Consider the following 16,060-nt stretch of genomic DNA (forward strand, 5'->3'; position numbering starts at 1 on the left):
GTTTTAGTCTGAGAACTTAAATGCCAGAAGAACATACAAAGATAAAAAGAAGAGGCCTGAACACCTGGCAGTGCTCTAAGAACAAACAATTATGGTCTAGGGAGGCTTGAAAAGAAAGCACTGCACATGTTGTAACTGCAACAGAACAGTGCAGTACTGTTTGAGCTGGGTGTGTCTCTTATATTCATACCAACACAGCTTCGTAAAATGAGTAAAAAAATACAATTGCATGAGCTATATGCAAAACGAACATATAAAAAACAAAGAAGCACCATATTGCCCATTCAGAGCAATGTTCACAGGTCATGGCTAAGGCTGTTGTGATATAGATGACTTTCTCCCTGATGCTACAACAACAGAACACCAATTTAGATGGGGGAACTCGGTATTCCCTATACAACTATAGGCAATTCAAACAATAGAACAGCCTCACAGAATGAAATGCTGTTTGACTTGTCACTCATTCAGGGGGACCCTGTATGGTAACATCAGTAAGGATCTCTGTTGGCTGCTTAACTGGATCACACATTTCTACAGCTTATTGTAGTGAAGTATGACCAGGGAGGTAGGCACATTCTGCTTCACGTCTCAATTCCTTAATAAGGAAGTCCAGGCAACTGCTGAGAAAATCGAAAACATCAAGTCCAAATTTTTATTAAATACACATTTAGAGCCTTCTGTTATTTCAGAGAGTGAAAGAGGCAAATAAAATGTAATACAAAGCTGTTTCTTCTCCTTTGCTCGTCTGCTTCAGTCTATTCCACTTGCTGGGGCTGGGAAGAAACCACGATAATTGGGGGGAAATACATATAGCACAGCCATCACATTAATATTTGTCCTTCTCCGGTACTGTGCATTTCAGTTCTTCTCAGAGAGTGAGTGACCGCTCCTGTGCCAACACTTTCTACTCCCATGTATCTGAGGTAAGGAAAAGTAGAGAGCACCCATCTACCTGTAATTCCTTTTCCTGAACTTTCTATGGCTAAAAACACATTTAATGCTAAAAACTTCAAAGAGATAAATCTCCCCAGCCATGCAAGTCCCATAATCTTATGAAGGCTGTTCTAGCCCTCCAAGAAATTAAATACAAGTGTTTCCTCCGATAACATTCAGCAGGAATTAGAAAGGTCCAGAATGATAGTGCGGATGCCACCTCAGAAAGTTAAGGGAAGGCTTTCTTAAAGAGGCCATAAAACATGTTGTAGCACTTATAGGAGGAATATTTCTAAACCAAGTCTCATTCAATAATTCATGTAACTTCACCATCTGTGCTTCTCAGTTATCAGCTCATTCATGCCGGGCAGATGGCAGCAAATAGTAAGGGCTCTCTTCAGAAGGTCCAGAAGGATAAGCACCCATCACTTGGCTTTTGAGTTGGAGGTTCTGAAGACTCCAGCGGTCCATCCAGCTTCAGTTGCTCCAGCTCCATGTGAGGTCTCAGCACCCACTGTTTGATGTGGATACCTTAAGAGTTGCAGACTCCTGTTGAATTGCTGAGGTTGACACACTAATGACATCATCGGAGCTCTGCTGCTCTTTTACCTGGAAAGAGAAAAAGATGGCATCACTCTCAAGTTTGCTTGGCAGCTAAATAGAGTTGTGGTCCCATCTCCACCACCCACTGCTCCAAGTCATGGTGACTAATACCTAAGGTCAAATAATTTTGAGGTCTGAGGCAGAAACTATCACAAGCACTTCTTTCTCTCCCTGGCAGTAAAAATATATAATAAAAAATCAGAATAATCAATAATCTGCTAACATTTCATGACACCCAAAATCAATTGCCTGAAGCTGCCTAATGACAACATGGAGTTGCCTGGTGTTTCCAAGTGAAATAAAGGAACACAAATGGCAGAAAAATATGTATTCGGTTAGGAGACACACAAGTGATGGTCAAGGACATGGATGAAAAGTGATAATAATAATATGAGATTAGCACTAAGGACGTATTCACAAACAGCCCTGCATGCAGACTGAACACTGGTTGGTTATGGTCCACCGGTGGAACAAGTTCACTGGATGCTGCCCCATATTGTCACAGACATCATTAACTCCACTTTTGGACACCCTCTGTCTCTGGCAACTGAAGAGCCAACCAGCATTATCCAAGGAGATGGATTTGGTTATGGACTGTCCACTTGCTAATCTCTGGCCTACGAACTGGCTCCCAAGACAAAGCAAGCATCGAAGTGCAATTTGGCAGAGAGAAAGATAATATTAAAGACACGTAACTTTTCGAAGTAAACATTGGATGCAAAGTTAATCACTGCTGGCTTTCTTTCACATACAAATTATTTTAAGACACTATATACATACAGTGGTACCTCTAGTTACGAACTTAATTCGTTCCGGAGGTCTGTTCTTAACCTGAAGCTGTTCTTAACTAGAAGCGTGCTTTTGCTAATAGGGCCTCTTGCTGCTGCTGTGCTGCCAGCACACAATTTCCATTCTCATCCTGGGGGGCAAAGTTCTCAACTCGAGGTAACTCTTCCAGGTTAGCGGAGTTTGTAACCTGAAGCGTTTGTAACGTGAGGCGTTTGTAACTCAAGGTACCACTGCATATTATTTGGAAGTAGATATGCAGAAGCAGAAGTAGCTCAACGGGGAAGTGAAGAAACAGCGTAGGAAGTTATGTGGAAATGAAGTGATTGCATGGTGGGAAAAGAAAATAGGTAGCAATGTAAAAGGGGCACAAAAGGAAATCAGGCAGCTGTGAACATACAATATAGTCTTTGACTTCATCTATCCCATACATCAGGGGTGAGGAATCTTTTTTGGCTCTGCAGGTCACAGCCTGATCAGGATCCACCTCATTGGCCAAATTTTACCCACTCGTCATTATGGCATCACAACTGGGAGAAGGTGGAGGCCTCCACCTATCAAAATCCCTTTTGTAACTTTGCAAGTTTCCCCACGCTCCCCCTTCAAACCCCTGATGCCCCTAGAGGCTCAAACAAGACCACAAGGGGCTATCTTAAAGCCTTTGCAAAACCTGTCTTCGAAGCAGCCCCCACTTCCTTTTCTATTAAAAGTCATGTTTAAAATGTGCTTTTGGGGAGCTGCTTTGAATAGTACTTTGCAGTTTTAAGACAGCCCCTGTGCACTGAGCCTCTTAAAGAGCTTTGTCAAAGCACTCTTTGAAGCAGCCTCCCTATGTTTTTTAAACTGTTTAACGGAGGTGGGGATGCTGCTTCAAAGAGCCCTTTCCAGCTTTAAGATGCCCCCTCCCCAGCTCACTTAAAGTAGAAGGCAAAGGACTTTAATGCCTTTCAAATGATAAGCAATCCCGCTGCACAATCCTGTTCCTTGCTGGAAATTGGGTGCTCAGCTAGTGAAGAATTAAAGCCTGTCCTTCCATCCATCAGATGATGTTACCAATGACATAAGATGATAGGCATTATTTGGGAGGAAATCACAGGCTAAATTGGACCCCCTGGTGGACCAAGCCTGGTGCAGGGCCAGAGGGTCCCTACCGCTGCTATACAGCGTCACCTGGGAGGAAACCCCATTTAACTCAATGGACTGACTTCTTACAAGGGACAGCTACTTATGGTACTGTTCTGAATATAAGCTGTCCCTGAAAGAGATCACAGCCCCAGAATGAGATCTCTGAAATCATAGCTTCCTTACCTGTAAGAGTGTGATTATAGGCTGCACTCAGGTTTTATACAAGCCAGATTTGGGGGGAAAGTGTAACTTATATTCAGACCAATACAGTAATATTGCTCTGTATGACTATTAATGTGTTCTTTGTAAATCCTAAAATCACAAGATGAAAAAAATACAGTACTTTTTGTGGTCTTTGAAATCCCTAAACATTCTACAAAAACTCACAACAAAGGCAATCTCTCCTTATCGTAATTGATGGGGAACAAAGAAGTCTTAAAACCCAGATGGAAGTTACCAAGTTTAAAAAAAAAAGGGTCTGCTCTCCCACTTCACTCCTCAAAGAACACAAGTACCTGGTTTCAAACTGAATTTTAATAGTTGCTCCTTCACCTGATGCTTCAGACTGGCTGTCCCGTTTGATTAGCTTTTCAAGAGCCTGCATTGTTCTCTGCTCAAATATTTGTTTGGTGCTCAGTTATTTTTACACTTAAAAACCTGCTCTGTGTGACTGAAACAAGGGCTGCCAAGGAGTAGTAGTTAGTTTCATGACTGGATGGTCTCTGTGTCAATCAATGCCCTAAAAATGTGGCTTCTGCTGCATAGTGGTAAGGCAGTATGAGGTCAGACTCATCACCTATATGCATCCTTGGGGAGGGGGACAGGAGGCTCTCTTCCAACATGACAAAAACACCTGTGCCTGCAAACTCTAAGCAAGATGTGTATGCCAAGTACCTGAACTGCAATATAAGTGTCCTTTGCTGTTGCTAGCACTGTCAGCTGCTGGTGGTGGATGGATGCTGTGGGCAAATCCTCAGATGCCTTTGTCCCAGAAGTGACTATTGTAACCTGAAAAGTATCACATCAGCACAACCATTACATTTTAAAAAACACACACACTTTCCCATACTATGTCAAAGGTTTTAGAAGAAATGAGTACCGGATGTATTTCAGTCCCATCGGAGCCAATCATAGTCAGCACATTTGTACCACTTGCTGAAATATCTTCCTGGGGTACTGATACTGCTGTGCCATTCTGTGTTAGCATGGTGATATCACAGCCAAGTACTTGCAAGTCTTCAGGAGACAGACGGACCTGCAAAGAGCAGGTGAAAATGGAGTCAGGCCAAATTGAAGGCTACAGATTAAGAAGAAAAGATTCAAGCCGATTCATGGGCTGGGAGCATGGGGAATAGAAGTAGTAAAGTGAGAAAAAGCTCATTCACACGGGCATGTTCTTCACCTGAAATCATAACGTTCCTTGCATATGCAAATGGTGAAAAATTGGGTTACATCACCACTAATAGGAAGATATGGTAATAGAGTAATAGAATTGTAATGCTGAAAGGGACCATGAGGGGTATCTAGTCAACCCCTTGCAATGCAGGAATCTTTTGTCCAATGTGGGGCTATCCCAGGCTCTGTGATATTCACCATTTTGAGGGGTTTATTTTACAATCAAGTGTATGGTGTATATATTTTATGAAACAAACAGATAAATAAAACCCTGCTCTGCAATTGTCATTCACCCAAACTGGTGTGATTAGAACCCGTGTCCAACTAAGTACCAAGGATGGGGCTAACATGATTTAAGTAGATGTTGCATGCAGATGTACTATAGCCAATGTTTAGGATTAGGGCATTTTCAGGGTAAAGATTATCTGACCTGTCCTAGGTAACAAAACCAGAGAGTTGTTACCTCTGTGGATTTAGTTTCAAGTTCTGCAGACTCCATACCTGCTCTGCTCCATCCTGAGATACGAGAGTCACTGGCACAGCCCTGCAATCCTCCTGCTCCTCCTCATGTTCCACCTTCACAGAAACAATACACTGGTGTTTCAGTGAAGGCATATCAAACGTGGCAACTGGGAGAACAAGGAAAGGAGATTCAGCAGAGTGCTCTACTTGAGCAGCAGAGTGCATTGAAACAGCCTTGAAAAAGTTATCTGAAGGTAAGGCAGGAACAGCAGAAGGGAGCATTTAAGGCAGGCTTCCTCAACCTCGGCCCTCCAGATGTTTTGGGCCTACAACTCCCATGATCCCTAGCTAGCAGGACCAGTGGTCAGGGATGATGGGAATTGTAGTCTCAAAACATGTGGAGGGCCGAGGTTGAGGAAGCCTGATTTAAGGACTAGGAAGCACAAGGAAGCATGGCAGTGAGCCAGGAAACGACAAGAATATATAGGCTCAAGGTATGAAGCTTCCCACAAAACTTTAGTGCCTACTCACTTCTCATCTGCTGCTCATAGAGGGCCTGTTCAGTCTCTTCTGTAGCTTCCAGCTCTCCATGCGCAGTGCGCTTGTGCATAGCCAACGTAGAGGTCTGGCGGTAAGTTTTGCTGCAGGTGTTGCAGGTGTATGGCTTGCAGTGTGTGTGAACCACGTGGTGTTTGTAAAGGCTAGAATATTCAGTGAAGCGCTTCCCACAGCCTGGTACCAGGCATGCATATGGCTTCTCCCCTGGGAAATAAGAAGAAGGAAATATAAAGAAATGGGTATCTCTCACTTTGTGGCATAAAGCAAAGGCTGCAATCCCAAAACACATGTGCTAGGTAATAAGCCCCATTGAATATACAGTGGTACCTCGGGTTAAGTACTTAATTCGTTCCTGAGGTCTGTTCTTAACCTGAAACTGTTCTTAACCTGAAGCACCACTTTAGCTAATGGGGCCTCCTGCTGCTGCCGCGCCGCCGGACCACGATTTCTGTTCTTATCCTGAAGCAAAGTTCTTAACCTGAAGCACTATTTCTGGGTTAGCGGAGTCTGTAACCTGAAGCGTATGTAACCTGAAGCGTATGTAACCCGAGATACCACTGTAGTGGGGCTTACTTTCAAAAAGGTATAGGATTACACTGCAAGAGTACTTTAAGCAATTGGGAAGGGGGCTTCAAATCTCACTCTACTTGTTTTTAGTAGTTCAATACACATTTTCTTTTAACTGGCCATCTTACAGATGACAACTGGTTCAAGCAAGCAAGCACACTATAGTTTCCATGTTGATCCCCCCCAATGCAGTAATGTGTCACTGGGATGGTGTGTTACACATAATAAAGTTCAACCAAGTGACACCACCTCCACAGACTGTGAAAGTATACCATGCTGAGGATTGCCTGTATGGTGTTTCCCGTTAATGAAATATGAAAATTAAGACACACACACACACACACACACACACACACATTCACACACATTACCTGTATGGATTCTCATGTGGTTTTTGAAGTTGGTGGCACTAGTGAACCCTCTCCCACAGTTGTGCTCTGGGCACATATATGGTCGCTCACCAGTGTGTGTCCGGATGTGGACCTTCCGTATATTTGAGGTGGTGAATGAGCGGCCACAGCCCTCAAAAGGGCACCTGAAAGGCCTCTCACCTTCAGGGGAAGAGAGAGAAGGCATCCTTAGCAAGCCTGTGATAGCACTGACATTTTAAGACACTCTTGCCCCTCTTGCCTGTAACTGTGAAAATGCTACCTTGCCAGGCTGGGCAGAGGTCTTCCATCTTCATTATAGTGTCAAAGAGCCAACTGCCGTATGTGAAGCTAGTATGAGCATGACAGCTTGAAAGGCCCTCCATCATTTTCCCTTAGGCAGCTACAACCTGAATAGTGCCTCATTCTAGATCAGGGGTGGGGAGCTGGATCCACACACACCCGAGGGACAGGTTTGGCAGGTGGGTATCAGTCACTTCAGGTCACATGACATTCGGTGACCTATTTTCGCCCACACAGTTTGAAATCAAACCATGTGGGCAAAAAAAGAAAAGAAAAGTGTATGCCAATCAGCTAACTGTTATACTTGGAAAGTGCTGAGCATGGGAAATGAGCTGATAAATGGTGCCAGCAAATCCCATACCAAAAATTATACATAGAAATACACTTATATAAGTCTACACAATTTATTCTAGATTAAAATTATGGAATTATTTGGTACAGAATCTGGACAAAAAAAATATTAGTAGCCCTTTTGCCTCTTTCTAGAGTATTTGGGTTTGTCTCACCTCCCTCCCCCGGTTTAGATTTCTGCTCTGGAATAGCCCCAAAATAAAATAATAAACACTTTGGGACATACCAGTATGCGTCCGGATATGTTTTTGCAGGTCTCCAGAAGTCTTGAAGGCTTTGGTGCATAAATCTTCTGGACACTTGTATGGCTTCTCACCCGTGTGGGTTCTCACATGACTCTTCAGGCTATAACCTGCAAGGGAAAAGGTTATGCAAGGTTAGCAGCGTGGCAAGATGGCGCAAGCAGCACAGCAACTCCAAGAGACTACCCAAAATGCAGCACACTGATTTTAGAAGATTTGGGTAAGCTAAGTAGCTTGAGTCACCAGGAACTATACCTTGTACTTAGTTCAATTTCGTTATCCATTTAGGCTCAATAGTCCTCAGCTTGCTACATTTGGATCTTCCTTCTCAGACCTGCATAACTCCACTTGAACAAGATCATCTTTTGTTCTTGATACACATTACCTGTAGTAAAGGTTTTCCCACAGCTTGAGAAGTCACATCTGTATGGACGATCACCTGTATGAACCCGCTCATGCACCTGTGAAGACAGCGAAAGCTCAGGTGAACTGAATGGGGCGATTCCAATTTGGAATATTTATCTTTAATTATTTCATAAAATGTATACACCACTTGACTGAAAAAACCTAAGCTGTTTACAAAAAGGTGAAACAAGAAAAACAGGGGAAATACAGCATTACCTTAAAACGTACAAAAAGTAAAAATACTAAAACGGATTAAAATTTAAAATATAGAGGCTGAGAAGAGGTTTGTACCCAGGCTCTCTCTGGCATCACTGCATCAGATCCAGCCTCTTAAAAACTATTCCAAAAGATTTTTTTTTTTTTAAGCTTGCACTGGTGAATTACTGTCTCTTCCACAGCATCAATGGTTTCCCATTATAGGTACAGCAGAGCTTTTAGTCCTCTAAAAGGCAACATTGTGAGCTTACGATGATGACTTACCTTCAAATGATGAGATGTGGTAAAGAGGCGGCTACAACCACTGTAACCACAGCGGTAAACTCTATCAGGAACCTTTGGTTCCTTCCCATTGCTCTCCACTTCCTCCTCGTGGAAGCCCTGCGAAGCAACATAAAGAAGTAGTTAAACTTGAACAAGTCCTGCAAGTCACCATCCCATCTGCTATAAACACACATACTCTAAAAGTGGAGTCATGTCACCAGACAAGGAGAATTGATGCCACGAGTGCCAGATATTGGGGGCCAATCCTGATGGAGAGGCAAAATATAAATGCTTCAAATAAACACATTTAATACTTTTATATCATTCTAGAAACTTGGTATTTCATTCTGTTTGCAGAATCACAAAGCAGGATGATTTGAATCTTCCACAGAAGCAGAATAATATCCTCACCTTACTGGCATAGTCTTTGAGGGCAGTAATGGAATCAAGTTCAAAGGAATCATCTTTCTCTCCTACAGCCAATTCCTCCAGTGCCACATCTGCTTGCACTGTCAGTGTGGTGCTGCCCACTGACAGGGAGACAGGACGATGAATGAAAGCTGTGGATCCATCTTCCAGCTGGATTGCTTCTAAGGTGTTGGGGTCATAACCCTCTGGAGGGGACCACAAACACTGTAGTAGCACATGTCAGCTCTAATTGCTACTTATCTACCTCTTGATCATTTAGAGCTGGCAAAAAGATGAAGAGTTAAAAGCATCAATGGCAAAATCTTCACGGCAGTTCAAAATTCAATCATTGCAAACACCAATAGAATCCAACTCTATTTATGGCTGAAAATTGCAACATGAAACACATTCCACAATCAAAAGCTGTGTGGAATCATTATACAATCACCACAGAATGATTTCCACACATCCTTGAATTGTTTGCAGAGCAATAAGGAACAATCTACTTGCTTGGTAGTTATTTGTCAATCTGGATAGGACGATTTTGTATGGCTACAGGGAAAGGATTTGATAAGATACTGAAACAGACCACATTCCCTGTTACCAAACCATACTGTGAAGCATCAAGAGTGAGTGATATGCTCAAGCACTTGCCCTTCCAACTCTTAACAGAAAGTTACCTAGTTTCCTTAAACCACCATTTACCATGATATCCAAACCAGTCAAGGGTAGTCCTTCAATTATCTCTCCAAATCAGGATTGATCCTGAGAGAGGGGAGAAGAGAGCTCTTAAGCCGACTCTTTCTGTTCTCCAACTCAAGGTTTGGCAGTGATGCAAAGAGCCACACCATCTCTCTGCACATCTGATTCCCCCCCCTGAGAGTTTCCTTCAGAGCTCTCTCTCTTCATCACTAACCTGAATTGTTTTATGACTTGACTCAGGGTGAGGTAACAATAAATATTCTAAGTCACAGAGGTTTAAGTTTAAAAATACTATGGGAGGAATTCAGTGTCACAGTATTATGATCGTTCTGTCAGCACAAGCATTTCTGCTTCCCAGCATGAGCTCCCGTCTCCTCCCCCCATGCACTGTTCTGAAGTTTTCCCAAACCCCCAGAGCCAACTGGGAGGCATATGGGGAGGATGAAGTCCCATTGTGCTAGTGGGACTTGTTGCACTGGCTCCTGCTAGTGCAACAATTTAGTTGAGTCCAGCCCAATAGCTACACACACAGCTGTGATCACATTTATTAGAGTACTGGGTTGCATTCAACTAAGTTATACTCAGAGTTGATGCACTGAAATGAATTAACTGAAGTTAGTAATATTTATTAACTTTAAGCAAGCGACTCGTTATCATTGAATACTACCCACTGTGTATGAATTATTTTACCTAGTATGTGGAAAGGAAGGTTCAAAGCCTGATCGTTACCTTGCGGAGCATGATGTATAAAAGCCACAGTGCCGTCTTCCAACGCTACTGGCTGACCATCTTCAAATGTGATGGACTCTACAGAACAAATCAGAACATACACAAAAATAAACCCCATGCATTGTAAGGTTGTTATGCAACAGAAAGTAAACAAAGCTGACTTGACAAGAACAACTCAAGAATTCTAGCCATGGTTTGCTCAAAGGCCTACAGGGCCCTTGCTCTATAATCCTTGAAGAGAAGCCAGTCCATGTCAGTTCAATGACACGAGTGGGGGAAAAAATCTAATTGCATAAAAAGGCAGCAATGCAGCCTATTATCACAGCTAGTATTCAGTGCTCCTCCCACTGCAAAGCTTCTTCCATGTGATGAATGATGACACCAGGGAGAGGAACCTTTCTCCCTTCTTTACAACATGACTACATGCAAGGTATCTGTTTTTACATGGAGGTGTAAGAATATATTGTCGGATCAGGTCAATGGCTCATCTAATCCAGCATTATGTTATCACAGTGGCCAACCAGGTGTCTATGGGAAGCCTACAAGCAGGATGTGAGCACAAGACCACTCGCTCCTTCGCTTTCCAGCAACTGGCATTCAGAAGCCTCCTGCCTTCTGGGCATTAAAGGAAAACGACATACAGCTTCCAACCAGAATTAGTACAGTCCAGATTTCTACAAGCTGAAATCTACAACCTGTCTACCTCATGATGTGTAACATGAGTCTCAGATAAGAAATTCGGAGTATTTAAGTTGTGATGTATATTTGATCAAACTAACAGCTCAATTCTATGCATGTTTTCTCATGGAAACAATGGTATGTACACACATGAATAGGATTGCAACTCTAGGCACACCAAAATGGGAGTTAGCCCACTGAACTCAATGAATCTCAGTTCTAAGTAATCATGAACAGGATTGCACTGCAATGCTACAGCAGCTTACACACAAAATATTATTCTTGCGGAAGATTAGTATCAAGTAGGTCCGAAACAGATGCCCTTAGGCAAATTTACTCATTAGCAGCCCTGTTGAAATCCAGCACATTTTATCTTCTCTACATGAGTGTGTGCCTCCTGCTGATTTACAGTTTCTACCTGAAATATGCATCTCTAACTGTGAGAAGTGCACTACTGCTTGGTGAAAATTCCACAAGAGGTTCACTCACAGAGAAAATTGCAAACAGAAAAAAACAGTGAAAGCTCCCCAAATTTCTGAAATAGGTATACATCTATTACTCCTAACCTTTCTGCAATGTTACTTGTTGGACAAAAGCTGTGGATCCATCTTCAAGTTCAATCACTTGCCCTTCAATTAACTTCTCTCCTGAAACAGATGACAAGAGAATTTGTTACAGCATTGAAAAAGCCCTCCAGGTTAACAAGATTCAACATGTTCACCCAGGCTCACCTGACAATCTCTTATCAAGGAAAATAATTACAAAGCAAAGTGCTTTTCGGAAGCTCAGTCTTTGCATGTTTATTCAGAAGCAAGGTAATTTCAAAACCAACATGCATTAACTGCAGCCTCACAGTGCAATCTAAGTATATGGTCTCAGAAATAAGTCTTAATGAGTTATATGAGACTTATGCCCAGCTATGTATATATAAAACTGCAACCATAGCCAATATATACCTACATTATAAGATATTTGGGTACAAGAATTGGCATGTCAGTAAATATATAGAAACCCAAACATTACTTTAAAAAAATAAAAATAAAAATCAGAACTCTTCTGCCAATAGCCTTTTGCAATCAATTATGCACATCATTTAAAAAAGATATTGTAATGGTTTAAAACAAGGAAATGAGAGTTCTCCTTTGCCTCATTTGGTTAAATAGAGATTCCTTGGGAAACACTTTATAATCACTTAGTCAGAAACCACATTCCAACTGAGACATCCTTAAAATTGAACATTTTTACTCCACTCTTGCTTCTGTAGCATATATCCATCCAATTCAGTGTGGCAGTTAGGTGTCACATTGCTTTGTTTGTTGCATCTGTACCATATTGGTTATTCAAACACATACTGTGGTCAATCAGGACTCACAGATCACATTCTTCTTTCTAAAAGCTCACCATTAAAACCACATTAAACTCTACTCTGTTTTTATCTTTAATTTATTTAAATTGAAAAACATGAACAATTTGTCCACTATAATTTTGTCCAACAAAATATTTTAACCTAGTGTATATGTCCAAAGATCTTCCTACATGTATAGTGCTTTGAACATTAATCATATGGTTGGATCAGTCCCAATCTCACAAGCCACAAGAAGGCAGCCACTACAGCACCAAAGTTACTCACCATTAGCATCTTGCTGAACATAGGCTGTTGTTCCATCAGAAAGGGTCGTTGCCTGTAAGCCAAAGCTCTCCATTGTGCTCTGGTGGTGGCTCCTTAGACATGTATTCCACATATAAGATGGTTCTCCATATTAGAACTAAAACATAAACAGCAAGTTATATATAAATTTCTTCTTCACATTTATATGAAAAGTAATCCAAGTTGAATTCTTTGGACAGGATTAGAATGTAAGTCTACCAAAGGCTCTTCGTCATGACAAATCTCCATGTACGGAGACAGCCTACCTCTGATATGGGTCAAATAACGGGAGTACTGTTGGATTCATGTCCTACTTGTGGTTTTCCCCAAAGATATCTGGCTGGCCAATGTTGTAAACATGAGACTGCAGCTTTGCTGACTTGTCAAAATCTCTTGGTCCATAAACTGGCACAACTACACCCTTAGACCCATGAAAGACAATAACTGCATAGCACCAGCTTCAGTCTGGAGTGATGAACTGGCAGTCTGCAAACTGAATCTGGTCAATTAAGCCATTTCAACTACCCCCACACCTCCTGTGGTGAAACCTTCATCATACAACTGGAAGAAACTTGGGCTAGCATTGAAGGTAGTCTCCTTTCTGTTACTGTTCCATAATTTGGGACACAAAAAGCTGCCTTAAAGAGTCTGACCATCTTGCTCTGGATTTACTAAATTGACTGGCAGTGGCTCTCCATGGGTTTCAGGGGCTGAGGTCTTCCCCAGGCCTATAGGGTGATGCCATATATTGATTGAACCTGGGACATTCTGCATGATCTGCCATGGAGCTACAGAAACTTTTGTGTGTGCTTTTTATACATTTGTGTTCCTCTCCCCTTTCCTGTTGCCAGGAAAATAACTGGCATTTGCTAAGTAGCCTCCTGAAGGGCATCATTCCATATTCTTTGCTTAAACATAGAATAAGATCAACAGAACTTGTAAGGAAGCTTTACTTTTTTGTGAAAAGCTTTAGGAAAGAGGGAAATGACAGAACTGATTTTGGTGAATTCTGTTGACCAATGTATTCTCTAAAATTTTACTAGCAGGGGTCTTGTGGTACAAATGGTAATGCACATTAACAAACCAAGGGTTATAGATGAAGGTTCAGCAACCAAACCTAAGTCACGGATGAAGTGTTAGCATTTGGATTGAGGAGATATAACTGGGGCTCCACGTAGGTGAGGGATGCTGAACTGGGAGAGATTTTACCAATCGGGAAAGGAGCTGGGAGATATTCCACAGAAAACCATCTGTGGTCACTTTTCTCTTTTCTTTTCCTGGCCATACATTTTACCAGTACGCAGCATGCTTGATGGGAAATGATCAGGTCACTTCATCTCTGCTTGCACGCAAGAGCCCTCGCAGAAAAGGGAGCCAGCCACCTTTCCCCACGGAATGGTAGAGTTGGAAAGGGGTCCCCAACGTCATCTATAGTCCTCTCCATGGAGAAAGATCTCCTCTGATTTAGGCAGGCAGAAACCCAACAGGTACAGCTTCCCCACACAGTCGGGGAGATCTCCACTCGAATTTCTGCCTGCCAAGCAGCTGTTGCAAGGCGTCCGGGAAGGAAAAAAAAGAAAGCGGGGCAGGAATCTGAGGGGTAAGTCGTGCAAAAAAGGAGGGCTCTGGGACGTAGGAGGGGGCAATGGGGGCTCTGCTGGTGGAGGGGACCCGGGGGGCGCCCCCTCTTTCTCTCCCAGGGTGCAGCGTATCGGCGGAACAGATGGAAATCCACCCCCCACATCTCCCCATCTCATCCCCGCCTCCCTGCCGGCACCGACCTGTGGAGGGCCGAGTCCGCCGCCTGACCGCCATGCACCAGGCCTCGCCCGCAGCCACCTGCCCTGCAACCTGTATGACGAAGCTCTATCCAGCTTCCCCAACCTGCTCGTCCTTTTTGTGATCCAGGTTCCGGGGCCCCGCCAAGGTCGCTTCCAAATCCCGGAAAAGGAAAGCTAAGACCCCACGGTGCTTGCTAGTGCGCATGCCCCGGATTCTTCGGCATGCGCAGATATCCCGGCGAAGCATCTGCCCTTCCTTCTATTTATATACCCGCCTTTGCAGGTGCGACAAAAACAAACGATGCCTCGAAAGGAAGCGAAGTCATGGGCGAGCGGCTCCCTCTGCTGGCCACGTACCGAAAACCACAGATCGAGTTCCTCTGTCTTGGTAGAACGCAAACGGCAAGAATATATCATTAGGGCCGCACAGCGGACATCGCACCAGAAATTTGCTCTTGTAATTTTATTTTCAATTAGTTCACATCATATGGTGCAAAGTGGTATTAAAGGAGAAATTATTGAAGAGGCATTTGCCATTTCACATTTTAATGCCCATTCACCTGATTTGGTGAAGATGCCCCTGGAGCAGCTCAGAATTCCTTTCTTGTTTTTACCACCCTGAATTATTTGGTGCTGTCAGGAAGTTTGACCACCTCAGCGCTCAACCCTGGGCTTAGTTTAAGGTAGTGATTGTGTTGCAAAGAAATCTTCTTCAAGCCACAAAGTATTTTTGTTGGAAAAAATTGATTTTCCTTCCCAAATGACTTTTATTTTTTGAGAGAGCTGTATGGTGGACTCTAAGCAGTCAAGCTTTAGTTGAGATTCCTGCATTGCAGGGGGTTGGACTAGATTACCCTTCGGGGTCCTTTCCAACTACAGTTCTAAGTGCCATGGGCACTCATGAGATAAGTGCTCTACTCCTCTCCCTTTCCATGCATGTACTGTTTTGTGTACCTTTTAGGATTCATTTATTCTACTGAAAGAAGCGCTTTCCTCACTGTAAACCTCACTACAAACCACTTGTAGTGTCTTAACCAGGGGTCAGCAAACTTTTTCAGCTGGGGGCCGGTCCACTGTCCCTCAAACCTTGTGGGGAGCTGGACTATATTTTGAAGAAGAAAAATGAACGAATTCCTGTACCCCACAAATAACCCAGAGATGCATTTAAAATAAAAGGACACATTCTACTCATGTAAAAACGCTGATTCTAGGACCATCCGCAGGCCACATTGAGAAGGCAGTTGGGCCGCATCTGGCCCCTGGGCCTTAGTTTGCCTACCCATGGTCTTAACAGTGCTACTATTTCAGTGTACACAGAGTATTCAAAAAGATCAGGCACAGCTTAAAAGAATTCTCAGCGTGTTCCACCTTTTCAAGTTAGGGAGTGCTCCGTTGAGGGTACCAATAGCCCCTGCCCCCCCCAAATCCTGGAGACAGCTCTGATTAAAGTGGTGGAGGTCTTCTCCAGCCCTTTAAATGAACCATGTGTCAAGCATTAGAAAAACTATCTTTCTCTTCCACACACAGCCCCATTGT

The 16,060-nt window shown here is 43.0% G+C and overlaps 1 protein-coding gene across 2 annotated transcripts; it reads right to left on the minus strand.

The window, feature by feature from the left end:
* Positions 1–638: 638 nt before the first annotated feature.
* On the minus strand, positions 639–14,680 carry ZNF76 (zinc finger protein 76). Of its 2 annotated transcripts, XM_081010085.1 has the most exons (14): positions 14,525–14,680; positions 12,726–12,861; positions 11,662–11,742; positions 10,418–10,495; positions 8,990–9,192; positions 8,579–8,695; positions 8,079–8,154; positions 7,678–7,803; positions 6,801–6,980; positions 5,836–6,066; positions 5,344–5,471; positions 4,547–4,702; positions 4,342–4,455; positions 639–1,542 (listed from the first exon to the last, which is right to left on the minus strand). In XM_081010085.1, exons 2-14 carry the CDS (start codon positions 12,835–12,837, stop codon positions 1,438–1,440), a joined length of 1,707 nt encoding a protein of 568 aa, XP_080866211.1. In that variant the 5' UTR covers positions 12,838–12,861; positions 14,525–14,680; the 3' UTR covers positions 639–1,437. The 2 variants fall into 2 exon arrangements, with proteins under 2 accessions (XP_080866211.1, XP_080866212.1); XM_081010086.1 differs by lacking the exon at positions 6,801–6,980.
* Between the last annotated feature and the right edge of the window lie 1,380 nt (positions 14,681–16,060).

This window comes from Podarcis pityusensis (genome assembly GCF_964106645.2).
Source record: "Podarcis pityusensis genome assembly, chromosome: 6".
NCBI lineage: Eukaryota > Metazoa > Chordata > Lepidosauria > Squamata > Lacertidae > Podarcis > Podarcis pityusensis.